The sequence below is a fragment of the Phalaenopsis equestris genome, unplaced genomic scaffold (genome assembly GCF_001263595.1).
Source record: "Phalaenopsis equestris unplaced genomic scaffold, ASM126359v1 Scaffold000604, whole genome shotgun sequence".
In the NCBI taxonomy this organism is placed as follows: domain Eukaryota; kingdom Viridiplantae; phylum Streptophyta; class Magnoliopsida; order Asparagales; family Orchidaceae; genus Phalaenopsis; species Phalaenopsis equestris.
The window spans coordinates 226,478-243,417 of record NW_018165044.1 but is presented as its reverse complement, the minus strand read 5'-3'; the positions used below and the strand labels follow the sequence as shown (position 1 = coordinate 243,417).

At 32.6% G+C, this 16,940-nt stretch overlaps 1 protein-coding gene across 3 annotated transcripts in view; it reads left to right on the top strand.

The window, feature by feature from the left end:
• Positions 1-178: 178 nt before the first annotated feature.
• LOC110029791 (ATPase family AAA domain-containing protein 1-like) overlaps positions 179-16,940 on the top strand; it is a 39,514-nt gene continuing 22,752 nt past the window's right edge. For 2 of the 3 annotated variants that reach the window (XM_020732231.1, XM_020732230.1), the window contains exons 1-2: positions 179-444; positions 9,335-9,635. In XM_020732231.1, the coding sequence (XP_020587890.1) occupies positions 250-444; positions 9,335-9,635 (496 nt within the window). In that variant the 5' untranslated portion in view covers positions 179-249. Of the gene's footprint in view, positions 445-8,423; positions 8,482-9,334; positions 9,636-16,940 lie in introns of those variants that run through there. The other variant, XM_020732232.1, reaches the window with a different exon arrangement.

Sequence of the window (16,940 nt, the reverse complement as noted above, 5' to 3'; positions counted from 1 at the left end):
GCGAACAGCTCGTTTTCGGCTCGTTCGTTAAGAAACGAACACGAGCTTTGTTTGACTAAATTTTAAACGAACTGAACACGAACACAAATTTTGTTCGTTCGTGTTCGGTTCGTTTACATCCCTTTGTATATGTATAAATAAAATTTTATGTGCAAGTAATGTAAATAAATAGATTTGAGTGGGAATCATGAAAATCTTCCCTGGACGAGTTCTCTCCTCTGTTTTCCCTCTCGCTCGCGTGCTTGCAAGATGAAGGATTCGCAGGCCAGGTTGGTGCAGGAGCTGGTTCTGTACGCTGCTAGTGCTGCGCTGAGCAGCCTCGTCCTCTTTATGGGGCTCCGTCATCTCGACCCCAACCGCGACGCCTCCAAGAAAGCCCTCGCGCAGAAGAAGGAGATCGCCAAGCGACTCGGCCGCCCCTGCATCCAGACTAACCAATACGAGGTGTCTTAACCCATTGTTTGTTTTCTTGATTGTATAAATATATTTTGGTCTTTCGGCCGATTAGGTTTCCTTTGCTTTAATGGTTGCTGCTGGGTTGAGACAATTAAACGAGCGACGTGTTTTGTGGGAGTTCGGAATTAATGGAGGAGTCCAATTTCTGTGAAACTCGGTAAATGGTGTTTAGCTCTCAGCCTAATCGGGGTTTGGAAATCGTTTTTTATACTTAATTTTCTACTGTCTTCGTTACAGTAATTTTAAGGGTGAATAAACTTGGGAAAGCGTTGGGATAAATAGTTACCTGGCTTTCAGAGTAGGACTTGTAGCTTTAATAATAGCTCGTTTGGCTACGCCTCTTATGGAAGGTTAATCGTACGGTAACATTGATTGTATTACAACAGGGAATATAATTATCACTTCTTCTTTGAATATAATTACTAACCTCAAAATTTCCTTTTTCACAGACAAATCTATGAATTCCTATTGAAAACTTACGAATAACTAGTAAAGGTGCACAGGCACCAATTTCTACCTAACTTCGTTGACATTTTTGTTATTATGTTTCTTTATAACAATGATTAAGGTTGCTCTCTTATTATTTGTTCTTAAAAATCGGCCATTTACTTAATAGATAAAATTTTCATTACCTTCATTCTTCTTATTCCTCTCGGTCCTCCTTTTGCTCAAGGGAGCAAACTCAAGTCCAAAAGAATACATACATACAGGCAGGCAGGCATCCAAACATACATACATACATACACAAACATACATACATGCATACATACATACATTTACATATACACACGCAAACATACATACATACACAGACATACACATACATAGACATACATACATACGTACATACACACATACACATACACATGCATGCATACATACATACATACATGCATACATACATACATGCATACATACATACATGCATACATACATACATGCATACATACATACATGCATACATACATACATGCATACATACATACATGCATACATACATACAGATATGCAGACATAAATACATACATACACATACACAGACGTACATACATAAACATACGCAGGCATTCATACATACATAACACTACTTGTCTTGTTTTGTTGTATTTTAACTAAAACATCTTCGACATTAACATAATTGCTACCCTAATTATTATGCTTTTTGTTGAATGAAATTGTGTGGCAATATCAAGTGCTTTAAAATAATTGGTTAGATTAAAGAAAATTCACGTTAAGTTAGTAGGGGGACTCTCAAGCTTTGAGCTTATTTAGAATATCATCATCCTTTTTGAAGTGATTGTCAAGCCATTGTATGGCTTAATAAAGGTTTCCCTATACCTTTTTTGTCATTACCATGCCATAAATCATTCTTCTAGTCTACATTATTATTCTTCATATCATATGCATAGTTCTATTTATTAATGGCTTTACCTAAAGGACTCATAGCACTTCCCTTATTGACCATTTTTTCAATCTCTTCCTGCCAAATGCCTCTTCTCATTGGTGTGGATGCTTGCTACCCAATAGTTTTTTCAATAAAGACGTGAAAGGTATCATTAATATCTATGCCAAAGTAAGTACTTTGGGTTATATGCTACCAAAGTTATACTGCCCCAAAATATATTCTTTAAATATTGTCGTACAAAGTGGGCAATTTCATTCAAAAGTTGGGAAGCATTACCAAAAAAAAAAAAGAGTTTAATAGCTAGTAGAAAAATAATTTAAGAGAACATACCTTATAACAAAAGTAATAGAAAATAAACTTTTCATAATCAATTTTATTTCCATGTTTTTAATTAAGGACATGTACAATATTAGTAATGTTGCAAAAAATCTTGCTCGAGTGAGATGAATAAGTAAAAGATAATAGTTACAATTAATATATATATATATATATATATATATATAGAAAAAAGACACATTCATTTATGTAAAAGCAAATTCATTGATGTAAAAGGGAAGATACAAATGTTTTAGTGAGTGGGATACAACTCACTCAAAAAGAGGCTTTAAAATACTCATATACCCAAAAATTATGAAATACTCCTAATCATGGTGGGTGGATTTACTAGTTCCGCTCCCCTTGGTTCTAGGGAGGGAGTCCAACAACATACTAAAATGTGGGCTTCCACCCAAACTATCAAACAGTCATCCTGAAAATTCCTGAGTTCTAACATTTTTTTTTTTCTTTTTTTTTCTTCTTCATAGATTTATAAACTTGTCATTTATCTGATCAATTTGTGGATCTTTGATGGAGAGCTCACCCTGGGTGTATGTTGATCCATAAATTGCAGGGCAGTCTCAGCTTGCAACACACCTTGATCATGACACTCCTCCAGGACTTGAGTGTCATCTTATCTCGTAATAGGTGTTTCCAAAACACTTCGGCTAGCATATGCTACATCCAACTTCTTAGTATTTATGATCTGACGAAGAACTGCCTTAACACTGTGGGAAGGAGCTGTTAAACTGGTTGGTGAGGAATAGCCTGATGAGACAAATTTTCATTTAACATTTCTGGAATATCTTTAGTTTCTGCTATATTTTCCTCAACTTGGATGATGTTGTTAGGAACTGCAGAATCCAAATGCACAAGAAGGTTGGATCTCAAATGTGGATAAGATATGAAGCTTTTGGTAGGTGTGTGCCCAAACAGTTTACAGTGATTGCAATAGTAAGGTCTTTGTTCTGCGAAAGTTGTCTGCCAATACCCATTGTTATAATATATATATATATATATATATATATTGATAATTTTCATTTAAAATATGGATCTACCTTCTAATAATGTCACGAGGGTCTAATGAAACCTCAACAACAATATCAAGCGATACTAAGGAATCTAAAAAGATCACATGAAATTGAAGGAGCTCTAAAGCATTAGATACCGATGAGAATAAAATTAGACATACAATCGTTACGTTGATAATCTATTGTAATTGAAAAGAATAGATCGAATATTTCATTTCAATATTTATGTTGTATTGATACAATTATAATTGACAAGAATTGATCGGATATTTCATTTCAATATTTAGGCCGTATTGATACAATTTTAGGAGAATTTTTGATAGGAAATTATTAAAACAAGGAATAATAATTACAATAATCCACAAATTGATGAGTACATAAAATAAGAATTCTATAATAATTATAATGGTTTGTGAATTGATGGGGTTATGGTAATAATCTCACGTATCACTGATTTGTCATAATATGAATAAAAAAAGTGAATGACTACTGAGCTTATTGGAAAACTAATGGAGTTAGTGGAACATGAATAAATGAAGGTGGACTTAATGAATAATATATTTCCACACTTGAAGTGAATGAATGGATATTAAATATTTGGAGTTTACATGTTAAGGTTTGAAATATTGTTACTTTTAATGAGAATGTCTGCAAGTTGGCCTTTGTGGCGATGAATGAGGTAGAAATTAGGCCACTATCTAACTTTATAAAATGCGTATCTACTTTATTATTTTTTGTTTGGTGTTGTTGCACGGGATTATCTGCACATTGATGAACAATTTGTTATCATAATCGAACCGCTTAGAAAATTTTTATTCGACCTTTAAAATCATCAAGAATATCTTTCAATATATTTAATTTAGCTCATGTACTAGATCTTGCTATCATATGTTATTATTTACTTGAAGGCACTAGGATGCCTTTTAAGAATATATAATATCCTGAAGTTGGTCTCTTATCAATCATAAATCTTGTTTAATCTACATCAGTAAAGGCTTCAAATATATAACCCCTCTTTTGAATGAAATATTTTTATCTAGAGTTCAACGCCTTTAGATATTATAAAATTTGTTGTATGACCCAAAGCTCTGATTATTTAGCATTGTTTACGAATTGATTGTCACACCAACACTAATCAATATTAAGTATAGTTTGTAATCATAGATGAGCTCTATAACAATATTTTTATAGGATTTTTTTTGCTATGATTGCGTCTTTTGGAGCATTTCCAAGTATATAATTAAATTCCATAAGTTTTTTATTGGCATGCATCCCTACTTGTTCATTTCTTTTGATGATCTGTTATGTATTTCTATTGTGATATAAAAATCCCATGTTCGAAGTGTGCAACCTCAATGTTAACTGGGTCTGCAATGAATCGAGCTAAACCTGGCATGTGGATGTTCGAGCTCGAGCTTTAAATAGAGCTTGATTCAAGTTTTTAAGACTATTTGAGCTCATTTTGAGCTACCCTATTTGAGCTCAATTCGAGCTAGATTCGAGCCTTGTTCATATAGTCTTGTTGAGCTTATTAATGAATAGTTTAACTAACAAAAAAAATGAGTCATAATTGAGCCTTAATCGAGCTTTACTTGAGCTTTATACTAGCAACTTGTTGGGAAAAATAAACAAATAACAAACAACAAGTGTTCAACTACATGAATATTTTTCTCCATTGTGTCCTATGAATTTCATATTTTCATTTAATTCTAATAAATTAAGATTTTTTTTATACAACATGCCCAATTCTTCTTAGGTCCATCTCTACCATTCTTAACACAAGTCAATTCTAAAACATCTACTCTTTTAAGTGGGTCATCAGATGGTCAATGTTGAGCAAAACAAGCAAGCAATATAAAGAAATTTCTTGTTGAACATAAAAATGAACATTTAAATGATACTGTTTATATACGTGATTTATTTGAGGCATAATCGAGTTTGTTCAATAACTTATTCACGAGTTTTAAATGATATTATTCATGAACATAATTGAACCAAACAACAAGCTATTTAATCTTGTTTATTTAGTAATAGAGTACTTATGGAAGTGTTCAAGCTTATTTGATTAAATATTCAAATGATCATGAACGAGCTTTAATCGAACCGAGTCACTAGTTGCTTGTTGAACGCTTGGTTCTTTTGCAACCCTAATATTAAGGAAGTAGTTCAGCTTACTTAATTCTTTTGCTTCAATTTATTGGACCAACTTTTTTTTAAAAGTTTTCTTACCTTCCAAGTCACTACTTAATACGATGTTGTCATTGGCATAAACTAGCGTGAAATCTCTCCTTAAGCCATGTGCTTCATAAATAGTGTCATTGCCTAAGCTCTATTTGTATCTTATGCTGAGCATAACTTTGGCAAATCCTCCGAACCATGCCATTAGACAATGCTTCAGTCTATATAATGCTTTTTTATTTCTTTTGTTTTATGTTTGAGCCAAACTTTGGTGAGACTTCCATATATACCCTCTCTAGATCACCATATAAGAATGTATTCTGCACATTGAAGTGCTATATTTTTTAGTCTTTGTTATCTGCTAATGATAACAGAATTTGAAAAATATACATTTTAGTATAGGACAAAAAGTTTTCAAATAATCAATCTTGTATATTTGAGGGTAGCATTTTGCTATTAGCTTGGGATTTATACCTTTCAAATGTGTCATAAGATTTGTACTTTACAATAAAGATCCATCTACAGCTTATTAATTTCTTCCCTTTTGCTAGTATCACCAATTCTTGTATTTGAATCTTTTGAAAGGACTACATTTCTTATATTATGACTCTAATTCTTGTTATTTAAAACCGCAGAAATGATTTTAGAGATTGTAGTATGGAGGCTAGCAAGGAATGATTGATGATGATGAGAAAGATTGTTATACTATAAGAATAGGTGTAGGGCATGCTCAGTTGAAGTAGTTTTATTTGTTCGCTGAATGGTTCTATCAGCATGTTCAGTTCCAATTATTGATTTGACTAATTGGGCTTGTGTCGTTTGAAATGTTAATTTTGTGTAAACCTGTAATGACTATGTTGAAGGAGATTCTGATATAAGTTTGATTTGTATAAGACTGGTTGATTATGGTGTAGAATTGTTTGTTGGGATGCTGGATAAGAAAGGGCAAACTACTTGAAAAAATTCATTTGTAAATGATATATATTTTTTGTTATGGTGAGTATTAGAAAACTAAATTTCTTCATTAAACATGACATCCTTTCTCGTGGGGGTTTATTTATACCATTTTTTAGTGAAAAAGCGGTTGCTAAAAAAATATTTAATTGATCTTGGATAAAGTTTTCTGCCTTCTGGAGAATGTTCATACAATGAAAGTACTTCCGAATATCTTGGTAACATGGTTATTTGAGTTTTATAATGAGAAGAAACTTAAGCTAAAACTTTTGCATGACTCTTGAACTCAAGTTGCTTTGTAGGTAATTAATTATGGAGTGCTTATTAAGGTAGCTTTGCCAATAATGTTTGAAATAATCTTTTGAAAAATAAAGGTCTTTTAATAGTAAGTAGCCATTCTTTAATTCAATTATTTGATTTTGCTAAGCTGTGTGTACATAAGAGTACTCATATATTGTTCATTTTTCTTATTAACTTAATGAAATAGAATGGCTAAAAAAGTTATTTGATATTGTTTGATTTGACTCTTTTAATTTCAACATTGAATTGATTTTAATCATGTTGAAAAAGGTCAGGAGAGATGGTATTTTCATATTGTTGGCTTTTAATACAAAGATTCATTACACATGTTTTAAGTAATTAATAAAGGGCACAAACTATCAAGTCCCACATATATTAGTTTCAGTGGTTGGTCCCTTGATGTCACTATGCTTGAGAGAATAAAGATCTTGGTCTATTATATTATTTATTGAAAATTGGTATGCTCGTGTTCTTGCTAACTAACAATATCACAAGAAATTCCTTGATATTGATATTTTTGAATTATAAAGCAAAAACAGTATTGCGAGTAACAAAACAAAGATGGCTAAGACATAAATTCTACAGGCAAATTCTTTCTTTCTTGGATTTAAAATCTTTATAAAGAGAAGATAATACAAATAGATAGTTTGGTGTTTCATCGCTCATTGGATTTTTAAGGTGACAGAGACTATTTTTTTAGCAAGTTCAGTTATGCTCTATATGCCATATCCCTAAAATATACAATTTGAAGAGTAAAATACAATGTTGCATTTTGAATACATAGTTAAATTTTTTACAATTTAATGACTAATTTAGGTGTGTGGATGATATTTCGAAGTGTGAGGAATTTATTTATAAGAATATTTTCTTGGTCAGTAATAATCGTCAAGTATACATTAAACATGTTATTTTATTATTATCAGGACATTAAATTTATGAAATAAATTTGTTTAGAGTTGGCATATGATCGTTAACTCTTAAATTGATAATCCTTGAGATGTAGTTCTACATCTATGAAACTTTAATAGCATGCGAAGATGAGGTAAAACCTAAGAATGCATGTGAATAGACACTCGTTATAAGAGTTTTTTTTTAGTGATATTTGAGTAAGTTTTTTAATTTTCTATTTCTGTTGTTACCTTTCTTTTGCTTGATGAATTTCTATGAAGCTTTTAGCATCTTTAATTTTTATGTTGAGTCTTTTTGTAATATTGGAATCATAAATAATTTCTATTGGGTGCTGCTGCCTGTGGTCCTAGTAGTGAGTTTGCATCAAGGTGTCTGATGCAGGCAGCCCTTGCTAGTAGGGTTAAACCTTTAATGGTGTTATTAGCACCGTAACTCTCTTTCTCCTTTCTTTCCTTCAAATAATGGGAATGGCTTCATTTATGAAATAAAAATCCTTTTTTTCTAAGAATTTAGATCATTATAGCATTAAACTCAACATTTAATATATAAAAAAAAGTCATAAATTCGGTCCTTTTAACAGATCTTTGAAGGAGGAATTCATCTTTGTCACGCTCCATGTGGATGTATTAGTAGTGATCTTTTTTTTGAAGTATTTTTAAGATGAATTGTCCTTTTTGCTTTATAGTTGAGATCTTATTTTTGATCCGTCGATTTAGGCTGTTTTATAGACTTTAGAATGCGGTTGATTTATCATATACTAAATTTTCTTTGCCAATTGAAGTAACATGCATGTGTCATTCATTTCAGGAATCATGGAATTCCATAACTAGGACATCACCAGGGGTTCTATTCTTTTGAAGTATTGAATGTTTGATTGCCTTGTTGAGGTCCAATTCCATGTAAATGATCAAATTTTTTTGTTCTCTTAAGAAGGTATAAATCATTTGTAAATACTTGAGGTAGTGCTTTCCATTCAAACGTTATGGTGAATTGATATTTTGTAGTTCTCCCGTTGCAGTTGGGTTACTAGTCTTGCTTTCAAATGAACCTAAGACCAAGGGAATATGATTTTACTCGTGATATATGGGAACAAAAAATGTGGTAGTAATTGATTGCCAAGATAAATTGGTGTAGAATTCCTGTGAAACAAAAATAGCCTTGCATCAATGAAGTTTTACTAGTTCTAGGTAATGCAGTGATGAAGGTTGTGACTTAAATGCTAAGAAAAAGGTTTTGAGATTTTAATTCCATAACAAATATTGGGGATAACTAGTTCAGTATTTTGATCCAACATTTGTGTAGTATTTACGCAATCCTAGAAGAGCTTCTAATAAGAGACATCAAATATTAATGTAGAGTAGGATTCTGTTTACACACTGGTGTGTGTGAGAAAGTTTGCCAAATGTAATTTTGTTGGATTTTATTTCATATTGTGAAATGTGCTTGTTGTTAAATTTTTTTATATTTGCTCACCTTTTGTCCTAGTGAAATTTCAAAATTCTGCTACTATCAAATTATTTTCTAGAATGATGAGGTGTGTTTGCTGTTTATACATTAGTGATTGATTTGCTAAAATTAAGAGTTGGTAACCCGGTGATTGTAATTTTTATATGTTTTCATCATACATCTCATTTTAAACCCTTAATGGTTTTGCATCACTATTGTTTGATATTTTTATACAAATTGCAAAAAAAATAAAAAATAAAATCTTCTTTTATTTTAAATTTTAGATACCTTCATTGTAGTAAGGGAATGTTTGACGTTGTCATGTTCTTCTAAATTGCAGGATATTATTGCCTGTGATGTTATAAATCCATACCATATTGATGTTGAGTTTGACTCAATTCGCGGGTTAGAAAAAATCAAGAATGCGTTGTTTGAGTTGGTCATTCTTCCATTGAAGCGACCCGAATTGTTTTCCAATGGAAAGTTACTTACCCCGCAGAAAGGTGTCTTACTCTATGGACCTCCAGGTACTGGAAAGACAATGCTAGCTAAGGCACTAGCCAAAGAATCTGGAGCAGTTTTCATTAACGTACGAATGTCCAATCTGATGAGCAAATGGTTTGGTGATGCTCAAAAACTTGGTAAATGCTCGTCAGTATTGAAAATTAGTTAATTTTTGCTGGCTCTGTTTTTTTTTAAAATATGTCAATATTAATTGCTTGTATTTTTGTGATGTCCTGTTTCAAAAACCCATGGGAGAGTAAACGAAGAGCAGATGAGAGGGAGAGGAAAAAAAGAGTCGAAAAAAGGGGAGAGGAACCAAGGGGGGTTGGAATTCAAAGAGGTGAGTTCGCCTTATAAATAGTCACAGTTGACTTACCTGTAGAGTCAAGAAGCTATGGTGCAAAGGAAAAGTGGACGCCGCGGTCTGGTGCGGGAGGAGACGTCGTTGAGCAGAGGAGGCAGCGTCAGTGCCTATAGAGAGGAGGCGGCGTCTGTCAAGCAGAGGAGGAGGCAAGCACGAAAGAAGAAAGGGAAGCTTCCTTGCATGCGTAAGGGCTTCGAGTCAAGCAGAGGAGGAGGCAAGCACGAAAGAAGATAAAGATGAAAGGGAAGCTTCCTTGCATGCGTAAGGGCTTCGATCATGCCCTAGTCGACCATCGAAGAGAGAAAAGGAAGGTGAGGGGATCGAGCGACTCATGTAGGAGGAAGCCGAACCAGAATCACGTGTAAAGTGGAAGAAGAAAATTTTCATGTGGATTAGGGCTCCACAGGGATTATAAAGTTAAAAATTTAATAATTTTATTTTAATTTATTATATATATCTATATCTATATCTATAGATCTGACTCTTAGTTAGAATTTTAGATTGGAGGGGAATAAAATGACGCGAAATGTGGGAGCTTGAGGAAGAGGAAGAGGAAGATTGATTTGAGCAAATTTCGGTAATAAAAGTTTGGGTTTATATTATAGTTTAGTTAATGAATTTTAATAGAAAAATAAAGAATTAAGATTTCATAAACTAAACTGATGGAAATTATTACTTAAGTAATGTAAATTTAATATTTAATTAACTTTACTTTATGAAGGTGTGTACTAAGCTACTCATGTAGGAGGAAGCCAAACCAGAATCGTACTGAAAGGGGAAGAAGAAAATTTTTACGTGGATTAGGGCTCGACCGGGATTATAAAGGTAAAAATTAATAGTTTTATTTTAATTTAGTTTATATATATATATATATATATATATATTGTAATGTTAATATAAACTTTTATTAAAATTAGGACTCTTAGTTGGAATTTTAGATTGGTGGGGAATAGAATGATGCGAAGTGTGGGAGCTAGAGGAAGATTGATCTGAGCAAAGTTCGGTAAGTAAAGATTGGGTTTATATTATAGTTTAATTAATGAATTTTAATAGCAAAATAAAGAATTAAGATTTCATAAAGCAAACTGATGGAAATTGTTACTTAAATAATGTAATGTTAATAATTAATTAAAATAATAAATAAATTAAATTTTAGTAATATGAATGTCATGTTTGTTTTAGGTTTCCAATTTTAGAAGAATCGACGTCAAGACAAATCAAATAACAATTTAATCGACATCATGATAAGTGCTCATATGATAAATGCTCATAATTTTAATCAACAGTAATATTTTATTTTTTCTCAACCATTTTGCAATTAATGATACTTGCAAAAACTTTATTCTAATTGACGTACTCTTTTTTTATTGTTCGCATTATTTTAAATATTATATATTTGTAACTACTTACTATGATGAAATATATATATATATATATATATATATATTAAAATTGAATTGAATGAGAGAAACACATATATGTTTATATTCATTGCTTGTATGTGCATGATTGATTTTGGAGCCACCTTATGATACTAGCCTGGAAATGTTAAGATACCCTTGCATGTAAATGAAAAAGGATATTGATATTGAATTACTTTAATTGATACAATTTTTAGACGATGTTCCTATGAGATTGTACAAATATAAAATGATATAAATATGTTATTCATATAGTAAAATTTATTGAATAACTTAATATTCTTAAAGTTTTAAATGTTTATGTCGATCTATTGAACGCTTAAATGACATGCTTATTATTTTCTTTTTACTTTTATTACTGTAGTTTAGGTGTGTGAGTATTCACTGATTTTGGTTAGCCCGCAATTGTTTTAAACTAACATTTTCATGTGTAATTAATTTATCAAAAAATGAGCAATAGAAGAGATAATGCTTATGGAAGACGCCAATAAAATGCAGTTACATAAATTTAATTTTACTGTTTTTATTTGATTTTTTAATAGCTATTCTATGTGTTAAATGTTAGTTATATAAAATGAATATACAAAACTTAGTTCCTACCATCTGACCGTCTGTATCCAACTTTGGTTAATTCTAAGCCCTTGATCAGGTCGTGATAGTGCATATTATAAAATGTCATCTCAACAAATAAGGTTGTCATTTCTGAATAGCTAAAACAATTTCTATGAGCTTAAACTCATAAACTGACTTGAGTCTGGCCCTTGCAAGTAGCACTTGATTGAAGTAAACGATGGGTCATTGATGTTGCATAAGAAATGCACCTAACTCATAGCATGAACCATCTGTCTTTAAAATAAATGGTCGGTTGAAATCGGGTAACACCAATACTGACACCATATCATGGCCGTCTTTAAATTCTCAAAAGCCTAGGTTGTTGCTTCCCCCAACTAGAAGTTATTCTTATTCAGTTGCTTTGTAAATGGCCATGCAATCGAATTGTAACCCTTCACGAACTTCCGATAGTATCTTGTAAGTCCCAAAAAGCCTCTCAACCCCTTGAAGGTCTGAGTTAGTGACTAATCTAACATAGTCGTTACTTTCAATGGATTCAATGAAAATCTTGCACCCGACACCACATTTCTTAAGTATTCCACTTTTGGCTGGACAATTGAACAGTTCTTTAAGTTAGGATAGGCCTCATGCTCATCGAGTACCGACAACACCTTCAAATGATCAATATGATAATCCAAGGAACACTATACACTAAGATATCATCGAAGAACACAGACACAAATTTTCGGAGGAAAAGATAAAACGTTTTATTCATCGAGGACTGAAAATGTAGTTGGTGTGTTAGTGAGCCGGAATGGTATAACCAAAGTTCATAGTGACCCTAATGAGTTTGAAATGCTGTCTTTTATAGATCTGTTAGCCACATTCGAAGCTAATGGTATCCTGACTTAAAGTTAATTTAGAGAATCCCACAACTCCACACAACTCGTTCGGTAACTCAATATTCATCAGGATGAGAAATTTGTCAGGTAATATTTTATTATTCACTGTTTTATAATCCACACAGAAAAACCAACTCCCATCCTTCTTTTTCATTAGCAAGATTAGGCGAGAGAAATGACTCACACTAGATTGTATGATCTTTGCCTTGAATATCTCTCAGATCAATCCCTCAATCTTATCCTTCTATACCTAGGGGTAGCGATAGACACTGATGGGGGAACTTCCGGTGTAATAATAGAAAGTTAAAAAAAAAATTAAATAAATAAAAAGAATAATAATAATAATAAAATAGGCTGGAAAAAAAAATTAAATAAATAAAAAGAATAATAATAATAATAATAATAAATAAATAAATAAAAAGATGCAGGCGATTAGAGGAGACACTTCCACTCGTAAGAAATATATTGTCTATTCCTTCGCACTTCTCATTCAAATCATCGAACGAGCAAGCGAAAGACAACAGAGAGATCGTAGAGGGGTTGAGCGACTTATCTGTGAGTGGAAGAAGCTGAAGGAGGAAGAAGGTTTGTGTGATTTTCCTCGTCACGCGATACTTACCATACCCGATCGAAGTTGTTGCTTCTTACTTGAGCGACAACAAAGAGGAAAGAGGATCGACTTCGTGCACTGCTACCGTGCTTGCGTGCAGTGGAAGATGAGGTCGACATAGAGGAAGAAGATGTGTGCGAGCGGCTCTAGATCGAACCGAGAGTCGAAGCTCGTGCTCTAATTGTGAAATTTAACTTTCATCGAGTCATGCGTAGGAGAAGAAGAAGACGAGTCCAAGTCCTTACGGTGCTCGCGTATGCGAAGAAGAGAATAAGTTTGCGCATCAGGGTGAGATGTGATCGAAGGAAGAAGGGAAGGCTCTCTGCTAAGTCGATCACATGCGTGAGGTTAGGGCAAAGGCCGAAAATTCTATAAAGGTAAGTTTAATTTTTTAATAAATTAATATTTATTATATTATGAATAGTTATAAATATATATGTGTGTGTGTCTATTTAATTAATGAGAAGTTTTATTGAATTAGGACTTTAATACAGAGATTTCGGCTTCGAAGGAGAGGAAGTTTGTGAAGCAAGTGGATAAGGGAGGAGATCAACCTGAAAGCTTTTAAGGTAAATGTTAAACCTTTTGTTATTAATGGAAGTAATGATGTAATTACTTGAATTGATTAATGCTATTAAATTTATTCAGATTGGGAGGTGTGAAGAATCCAATCAATCTTTGGGATTTGAGGAAGGGAAAGAATCCTAACGTTAAATGAGGTTAGAGTTTTAATATTTTTTTTATATTTTGATAAGAATTTCTTCAGGATGTAATTTTTATAGTTATAATAACTTTTAATTAATTTAGTTGTTAGTTAAAGGAAGTGAAGTGAATGGTTAAATTATTTCAGTAGTCTCTTGTAAGTTAATGCGAGTGATTATTTTCTTTTATGTATTCAATTATGTTATTTTAAATGAATAATTGTTTTGTTAAATGATTTAAAACAAGTTTTTTTTTCATGTCTTGCATTTTTTTAGTTTGAAATGATATCACAAATGAGAGCAAAATAATGAACATATGAAAATGCATTTTAAATGATTTTAAATCATATGAAATGAAATGTAAATGTTTAAATCATACAAGATTACCCCTATATGATACTGACAGAGGATGCAATGTACCCATGCACGTCAAAGAAATGATAAATGTGTACCTTCGGGTATAATTTTAGGGTACATTCGAGTATAATTTTGAGGGTGTCTTCAGACACATTTTTTAGCATGCTTCGGCTATGGCGGCGACCCTGTGATGAGTATTAAAGAGGCTAAAATGATAAATACTTAAAGTGAAATTGGAATAGATAAAATTAAAGTTAAAGTTCAATGTTTATTAAAGAACCGAGTTGTATTTTCTTTTGGTCATCATACATAGTATAAATATCATAATTACTCACTAAGTCATACTTACGGTTGCAATTAATATTTTCTTTCAGGAGAAGAAAATCTTTAGGTTGATGTGTCTCTTAAGAAAAAATTAGTTTATAAGAGGAGGATTGCAGTTGATATGTTTTAGTTTGTGATGTGATTTTAGTTTCTTTTGTTTACTTCCATATAGAGACAGTTTATATGTTGATTTGAGATTGTTGTCTATAGATGATGTTGTTTTTGGATGTTAATTTTTTTTGCACATTGTGGATTAGTAGCTTTTTTATATATTGAAAGTTTTCAAAAAATTGTGGAAATTAAAATGAAATGTTAATACCGTTCAACCGCTGTTCCCGCCCTAGTTAATTTTAAGCACCGGGTTGGGTCGTGACACCCGATTTCAGGATTATTGGATGCTTGTTTTCGCTTTGGGGTTGCAATCCATATGATAACTGGAAAATTTTTACAATATGTTGTAGGTGCTATTGGATCGGTATCAGAATCTTTAATAACTTCACCTCCTAAGTCTCTTTCATGCTATGCAACTAAATCAAGAATCCCAACCTTGCATCCTATATTGTCCTAATCATGGCCTTGAGCGTCAATAATGTCTTGCATAAGCTAGGTTCACCGTGAAGCACCACCATGTTGTCTCCTTTCTGTTGTCAGGATTTTCAAATTAATCATAGTCTCTCCTAAGGATTTTGATCATTTCATACCCAATATCATGTCAGTGACATCTAAATTCAAGAGAAGAAAATCTTTCATCAACTGAATATCTTGCAATGTTAAAATCACCCCCTTATAAATTCTCCTGCTCTTTTTCACCTGTCTTCCCCATCATGACTCTAAAATTTCTTGTTTCACCCTTCTTATGCCACAGTTGGTTCACTACTTGACTAGAGATGAAATTATGAGTGGCCTCACTGTCTATCAACACCACTTCTTTCTCTCTGATATGTTCATGGAGTTTCATATTATGTTTTGGTGTTAATCCCACCATCGAGTTTAATGAGACTTCAACCACATTAAAGTGAGGGTGTTTCTCCTCTTCTACCACCACATTCTCTATTTCTTCTTCATTCGTCTCTTCGTCATCATACACTGTGAGGACCTGTAAGGTTCGATCTTTGCAATAGTGTCATGGAGAGAACTTTTCACATTGGAAACATAACCTTTTCGCTCGTTTCTCCTGAGTCTCGTTTTCTGTAAGGCCGTTTGAGTGTCGCACTAAGTCGTGGCCCATTAGTCTTTTCCTATGGAGCTTCCTTTTGGAATTCCACTATTTGCATTTTTTGGTATCATCATGGTTGTAACATTGCGGTGTGGCGCCCCACTTGTGCTGCTTCTATTGTGATGTCTTGTTTTGTTTTCTCAGGGGAGTCAAAGCGAACAAGTAGGGAGCACGAAAGGGCACTTTTGTGCTATAAAGTGATGTGAATATAGGAGAGAACGATAGAGAGAGTTGTCGGCCGTTTTTATGTTCAACTTGACTTTCTATCGAGGTGTGGAGGCATTGCAAAGGAGAGGAGGACACTGCTTTTGGTTCGAGAGTATTTGTCGTCGAGCAAGTTAGGGTAGCAATGCTATGCTCGCGTGCAGAGGAAGAAGCCACCATACCTTAGGCATTCAGTGCAGGTGATCACAGAAAGAGAAGTGCAAGCATTATGTACAAAGAAGAGAGGAAGTATCAAGCAGGTGAGGCATTACATGTGAGTGACCTGATGTTGTATCAAACTAAATTGAGCCATAGCTTGAGGAAGAATTTTTGTGCTCGAAGGAGAAAAGGAGAAGAGCATGCGTCTGTGGCTCAGTAGATTGAGGTAAGTGTTTTAAAAATATTAAATTATTAATTTCATATATATGTTTAATCATTAATTGTTAATAATAGGTTTAATTAACTCGAAGATTAAGTGAGGTAAGTTTAATGACAATTTTTAATTTAGACCTATTTTAACTACATCATAAGTAATACACACACTCATATAATATTAAATAAATATAACATATATATTAAAACTAATAATTAAGCGTACGTGTATATATAAAATGACCACTTAAGCATTTTATGATAATATTTTTTTTATTCTAGACTAAATGAATCTATTGTTACCGTCACTAGTTATATTGAAATCATTGCAAACTCACAATTTATGATTATTGAATTTTTGTTTACATTATAGGAATGATATGCACTTAGCTTTTTTTCCTTAAATTATCATAGATATT